The sequence below is a fragment of the Gavialis gangeticus genome, unplaced genomic scaffold (assembly GCF_001723915.1).
Source record: "Gavialis gangeticus isolate Ggan-Ray unplaced genomic scaffold, GavGan_comp1, whole genome shotgun sequence".
Classification (NCBI taxonomy): domain Eukaryota; kingdom Metazoa; phylum Chordata; order Crocodylia; family Gavialidae; genus Gavialis; species Gavialis gangeticus.
Window position 1 is genome coordinate 7,770,294 of NW_017728994.1, and position 7,315 is coordinate 7,777,608.

The window sequence follows — 7,315 nt, forward strand, 5'->3', positions numbered from 1 at the left end:
TGCTTGGTGTGGCTGATCCAAACCTTGTTGTCCCAACTCTGGCCCAGGGATTAGCGTTTGTCCTCTTTTCCCTCTCCATGCGGGCCCAAGGGTTTTTTTTTCCAAGCTGGCAAACCAGCATCTTATAAAGCCTACTGCCACGTAAACCTTTCCTGGACAATGCACCATTGCACCTTCCTCAGCGCCAGGAACCCCCACACTACTGGGGAGTCCCTATGAGGCCTCCTCCACCCCTTATAGCCTCACCCGGTCCTCCGGTTAAACAGTGAACACAAAACACAAAGCCCCCGGGCTGTAGCATAAAACTAAACCATCCGGTACAACAGTTAATCCCTACCAGGCAAAAATACTCCAGCAGCAACCTGCGGATACTCGTGCAGCCAAACCTTGGCCTTCTCTCTGCACTGGCTGAGCTCCTCACTCCTTGGCTATCAGAGGAGGAACTGCCACCCTAGCCTCCTGCCTGGGTTTTAAGGAGGGCTAAGCCCTGCCCCTTCCTGTCAGGGGGTTTCACCGGTTGCCCCGGCAACCAGCACCTGTGCTGCCCTGGTGACTGGCGGCTGCGCCTCCCCCTTCTCACCACTAGGGGCTCTCTGGAGCCATCCCTGTCCTCAGGCGCAGGGCACCTAAGTGCTCTGCAACACCCAGAAATTCCAAACTGGAGGTGCTTGACACGGAATGCTCCCCAGTGTGTAATTGTTTGGGCCTCAGCAGCCTCGTCATCCGCTGTCAATTACTGATAGGCTTGAGTGAGGTCAGGTTTGGCAAAAACCTTCCCTCCTGCAAGAACAGACAGTAACTGGTTAATGGGAGGCACTGGGTGCTTAAGTCCCTTATTAACAGTGTACTTGTAATCCCCACAGATGCGAACACTGCTGTTAGGTATTAAAACAGGAACAATTGGTGTGGCGCAGCTTGTGTGTATGATTGGCTTGAGGACCTCTTGCGTGATAAGTTGATCTAGTTCTGCATCAATTGTCAGTCATAGTGCGAAAGCTACATTCCAAGCCTTCGTAAAGACAGGGGCTATCACAGGATCCATTTGGGACATCACAGGTGAACCAGAGTAAGTTCCTAATTCCTTGGAGAATACCTGGGGAAACTCTCTTGCAAGCCTTTCCAGACTTTTTGTGAAGAGATTGTGTATGCCTTGAATATTGATTCCCAATGGTGAGAACCAATTTCTCCTCAGAAGACCTTTTCAGGAACCCTTAGGGGCAATCAGGCGTAGACACTGTCTAACAGATCCATACTGGACATCTACACAGCAGCTACCCAAAGTTTCCACAATCTGTTCAATGTAGTCATGCAGGTGGCACTCAGGTTTCAATAGCTTGGGGACAGGTTGCCAAAACAACTGGAAGAATGTGTTTTCATCTATGAAGGATACTCCCAAACCCGAGTCCACTTCCATTTTGTACTTCTTTCCATTCATTACTACAGTTACAATAATCTCAGAACCGCTAGTTTCAACAACACCAACATTCTGAATCATATATAGTTTTTGTACCTCATATTCTGGGGAGGACTTTAATCTGTGAGTGGTTTGGGAGTGAATACATTTGCCACAGTCTGTTTGTCTCCTGGAACTGGCCTTCAAGTGGCAAACCCTCTCTATGTGGCTCTTCTTTTTGCAGGCATAACACTCCACATTCCTAAACCTGCGCTCCCTTCATATATGTTGGCCGCCACAACTCAAACATCTCTGTGGATTAATTGGTTTATGTGGTGCTGTTGGTGAGGATATAATCCACTGAATTTGCTGGTGATGATTTGATACTTGATCTTTTTGGAGTAAGTGGACATTGCTGGAGAACGCCTGGTAAATTTCTCTCAAGTTATGTGATGCTGCTTCAGCTGCCAAAGCTTTTTCTTGTGCAGTACCAAGGTCAAATTTGGTTCAGAGAGTAGGCGACATTGGACTGCTTCATCTTGAGCCCACAGATGAGACGGTCACAGAGCAGGCGATCCAGAAGATCACCGAACTCACAAAATTCTGCAAGACAACAGAACTCAGCTAAATAATCTCGTATGCTTTCGCTGGAGTTTGGTCCCGTTTAAAAAAATGAAATCTCTGCAGGGTAACAGATGGCCTTGGGCACAAATGTGCCTTTAGCAGAGCAATTACTTCAGCAGAAGATGTGGTGTTTGGTAAGGCAGGTACTGTGAGGGAACGAACAATGGCAAATGTTTTGGCACCACAGACTTTCAGGAGCATGCTTCTGTTCTGGGTTTTCCACTTCTTGGTTTCCAGGTAATAGGATAGCCTTTCCACGTAAGTCCCAAGAAGCTGGCTGGCTTGCATCAAATTCTTCTATATGCCCCAATGTAGCCATCTTAACTAACATCAGCCGTGACAGAAAAGAAGAAGAAAAAAAAACTTCCCTCTGATCACAAAACACAGCCTGGTCTCAGAATGTTGTCCTCACAATCTAGGGGTGTCTTTTAAGCAAAGGATCCCATCCTCGTTGCCAGATAATATGTTGTGAGTTCATCAACAACACTCTGGACACTCCTGGGTTGAACTAACAATTATTTATTATTATAATTCTCTGGAATCATATCCAGGGTGGATCTTAATGATGGCCCTCAGTAGATGTATGCAGAACTTATACCTTCTCTGCCTCTGACTTGACCCAGTCCAGTCCTGTGGAGGGAGAGGAACCAAGAATGCCTCTTGCTCCTCATGGCAGAGAACAGGAGTCTCCAGTGCTGCAAAACTGCCACAAAGCAACTGAACCCTGCAGTGCTGAACATGAGGGTTTTAAAGGGACAGTACAAGGAAAACACAATAAGATACAATAGTGGGGAAAGGGCATGGGAGTGGAGGGGAGTGGGGAGGAGGAAGGGGAGAATCAGAGTGATGAAGCACTGTGAGAAGAGCTATACTTACTTGGGGATAGATCTGAAGAAGAAAACACAATATATCTCTCTGTGGAGGCCTGTTCTCAGATTCACAGCCTCAGCTAGCAGTAGGTGGATTGGATAAGATTTGGATAGGCAACTAGACTATCAGCACATATTTGTAGGAACTGAACCACCACATATGTATTAAGCTCATTCATGTCTATTCTTTCACCATTTTGTGCTTCCTAAGCTTTAAATAATAGAGGGAGCTGACTGTTTCCTTGTTTCACAGACTAGTTACCTACTGAATTCCTGAGAGGTAGGTACCTAAATATCTTTGAAGACATGGCCATTAACTAAAACCCATCAGATTTACCCCTGATCATGTGTACCCATTTCAGTTAAGGGGTTAACACCAGCACTAAACTGGGTTTCATTTAGTATTTTACTTGCAGAAAAATATTGCTTTGATTTTTCTGATGCAACACACTATTCTATTGCCATCTTAAAATCTCTGAACATGTGGAGCCAGGTTTTAAGCCAGAAGTGAATACACTTAATACAGATACTACGAGCAGAGTAACCATGGCAGAACAGAGTTCAGTATGGGCTAAATGCCTCAATATTTACCCAGATTGTCAGGTAGGACTGGCAACCTATACTGAACTATAGGCTTCAATGGCTACAGTGAGATGTCAGAGATTCTTTCTTCTGGAGTTTTACTAGTCTGTGAGATACAAGACTCTTCAGACCTTATTCAGTTTGTATCTTGGCAGATTTGCAGGATTTTAAAATATGATTTCCATTTACATAAGTTATCTTAAACATTGATTCTATACAGTTTGTTTAAAGAGGAAACTTGAGGCATTTTTAATATCTGTGCAAATAAAGGGAACTTATTTTAATTTATACCACATCAGGGCTTGGAAAGGTGAAAGCATAAATAGAATATGGAGCACTTATGGTATCACACATTTTACCTATTTTTAAATATATATGTGTGGACAACAGCCCATTGGAGACAAGTCTTGGGAACCTACCTGAATTTTTAGCTCATATACCTCTTTCTTCAGTTGATTAGGGCTTTTTATAACAGAAATGGCTCCAGTTGCATTATTGATGTCAAATGAGCTTTCACTTCCTACCATAAAACACAGATATTTCATTATTCATGTTATACTTTCCATTCCCCGCCCTCCCCACCCAAAAAAAAATTTTAGCAACCCCCATGAGCAGTACAAAGTATTTGCCATATTTTTTTTACATACAACATGCCCTGGCTTATGATTTTGTTTTTGAAAGGTAGAATTAAGAAAAAGGTCTTTGTTTGTAGTAAGTAACTGAGTAGCAGCTAGGGATCTGAGCCTATTCCTCATTCTGCTCCCTGTGAGAGTCAAATTGTAGATTTTACCTACTTTACAGTTTCTACCACCTTCCTTGCATATAATGCACACTGCAATTTCCAGAAGCTGATTTCTGGGAAAAATAATGTTGTATGCAAGATAATATGGTCAGTATTATATATCAAAAATGTATTTCCAGGCCAAACCACAAGGTGGGGAAGGGCTGAGTGGAACAGCAGCTAGCAAGTTGTTTGGAAGAATGCTGGCCCACTGACCAATCCTTGAATGATTATTGTGGAGCCCTGTGGATGTGAAGCAGAAATATCACAAATGATTCACAGAAGTTTAGGGCTGGAAGGGACCTTGTGAGATCATTGGGTCCAGCCCCTCTGCTCTGGGCAGGAAAGACTTCTGGCCTCAAATAACCCCAGCAAGGTGTGCGTCCAGTCTCCTTTTGAAGATCTCGAGGGTAGGTGCCTGCATCACCCCACTGGGAGTCTATTCCAGAGTCTGGTCACACGAACTGTGAAGTTTGTCCTTACATCCAGTCTAAAGTCTTTTTCTAAGAGTTCATGACTGTTGCTCCTGGTTTTCCCCTGGGGTGTTTTGGTGAATAGTTGTTTGCCTAGTCCCTGATGCTCACCCCTGATATATTTGAAAGCTGCTGTCAAATACCCTCAAAGTCTTCTCTTTTTCTAGGCTTGAAAAGAGAATTGAAGTGGCTGTTGTGCATGTGGAAGTCTTTGGCTAAATGGAGGTAAAGAGGGTTCAGGGCCATGAGCCTGAAGTTCTCCTCTAGAGAGACTGGCACCAGTAACAGAACTGAATTTGCAGTCCTTGTCCTTGGAGAAGTACCAGGATTATGAAACTTCCCAGGCTGTACTCCACATACAGTCAGATGCCACTTATCTTTAAAAGGATAGGGGTTTCCTAAAAGGTAGCAAAAGTGAAACTGGAGAGCTATGTATAAAATAAAGGAGATGCTGCCCCGGGTAGAAGACTTAAGCAAGATGGACAGCATTTCTCCCTCTGTGTAAACACTATCTTCTGAACCCCAAACATGGTACAACTCAACAAAGCAACTTTCTCTGTCTCAGAAAGTAGTCTTAAAATAAGAATGGGATTCACTGTACGTCAGACATGAAACTTATATTTTCCTTAGTAACTGGTGATTTTTGTTGGGTGTCCGACTTTCCAAACATTGTAAAGGGAATTGATTTGCAGAGTGCTGAGCATTTAGCCCACTTTGAAATTCAGGTTCCTTTCAGGCACCCAAAATGTCTTTGTACTCATATTTGCTTGTCTAGATAAAAATAAGATTCACACTGTAATTAGCACATCCAATTATATCTCTGTGAAAACAAGAACATCTCTGGATAATATCAGCTAAGGTGAGAAGTCTGATAATCTAACTGAAAAAGAAAAAAATAGTCATGTCTTCTGCAGGAGGCACCTCTGGAGGCCTTAGGTCTTTGGACACTAAAAACAAAGGATGCCTATACATGTGCTCTGGGGTGTGCTGGGGGAGGGGGGATGTTTTCATTAGAGCAGCCTGCAGTGTCTTGTGTATTCAGCATCCTGTGTTTCAAAATGATGGTGTGGGAGCACTTTGACTAAAGCTGGTTCAATGAGCTTTAAAGTGCCCCTGCCACCATTTTGAAATGAAGGACACTGAATACATGAGATTCTGCAGCACGCTAGAGGCTTCTGATTAGAATGCTGCAGCAAACTCAATTAATCTGATTAATTTAATCAGAACTTGCCAGAGCATGTGTAAAAGTGGCCATAGTCATGAAAGACTGTACTATTCAAAAAGGCCTTGAATAGATTCGGAGCATAACTCTGATCTTAATACTCACTGAGAGCCAACAGATTTACAAAGGTGATGAAAGAATCTGGGTTGTAGAAGTGGCAGGGCTGTGTGCTGGTTTCAGCACTCCCATTCTTCCTTACATTTGGCCAGAGAATCAGTTATGTTTGTGCTATGCTTCCCTTTTGACCTGGCTAATTTGTACATGAGCAGATGGCCACTTCCAGAGATGCAGTAATCACCTGCTTTGCTATCCTTAGCCTTCACCCTACGTACGTAATAGCATAGATAGCTGCTAGGAGAAAAGGAGGAGAAAATGAAAGCTTAGAAGAATGGCAGGTCTGTAAATACTTGATTATTCTGGGTTGGGATGTAAATACTTGATGCTGGATGCTTCCCTCCCTTCACTTCAGTCTGCATGGAAAACTAGCCATGTACAGTTTTGCATCTGAGTTGATTGTTGCTGCCAGGAAATAGAACTAAAAAAAAAATAAGTGCTTTAAAATGGAAGATTTCAGTCCTTCAGAAATAAAGGCTGATCGTGTAAAGGCCAAATCATTTTTCTCTCTCTCTAACTTGACTTTAATGCTCATTTTAAAACTGTCCAATAATGTCCCATTTTGCTAATATCTGCAATAACTGCAACTTCATTAAAGTGCATTAGATACAACATTGAACAGATATTGACTTATGTGGTGGTCAATTATCAAGATGCATAGGCCTGAAAAGTAATTTCTGACCAAGAAGAAGCTGAAGTCAAAAGTAGTTTCAAGCAACAATTCACCAAGATATTGCCTAATTACCATAAGGAAATTGGTACCTCAGAGTATGTAGCATTATGTACTTCCTGTGAAAAAGCACATTTGGAAACTTAAGAGTTTCCTTTTAGAAACAAACGAACAAAACATACAGTTTGAAACAAAACAATGAATTAGTAAATAATTAACAACTGGATGCTAGTATTTTTCTGAAATCTTGACAGCACAAATTCAAGGTTGAGAATAATGGCCTGGCTTTCCACTGAAAGGTGGGAAATACTGCAGTGTTTGTCCTTGCTCTCTTACCTTTCTTTTCCTAAGTCAAGGGATATGATTGGCCAAAAGATTTACCACTGCCTCGCTCTCTAAAACCATGCTTAGTCCTTCCCTCCTTTTCTATTCCCATTTCCTGCTAGAAATATCCCATTACAATGTACATGGAAACTTGGATAAAATTTGCTGGTCTTGAAGTTGCGTTTACATCCTGGTGCTACCTGTGCTCTGTTCTCTCTTCTCTCCGATCCTTAATATTTCTCTTTAAACCAGTTTATTTCCTT

General features: G+C 42.6%; 1 protein-coding gene across 4 annotated transcripts in view; it reads right to left on the reverse strand.

The window, feature by feature from the left end:
• CDHR1 (cadherin related family member 1) overlaps positions 1 to 7,315 on the reverse strand; it is a 118,681-nt gene that overhangs the window by 51,039 nt on the left and 60,327 nt on the right. For all 4 annotated transcript variants that reach the window (XM_019502291.1, XM_019502289.1, XM_019502288.1 and 1 more), the window contains one exon: positions 3,888 to 3,988. In XM_019502291.1, the coding sequence (XP_019357836.1) occupies positions 3,888 to 3,988 (101 nt within the window). The remainder of the gene's footprint in view (positions 1 to 3,887; positions 3,989 to 7,315) is intronic.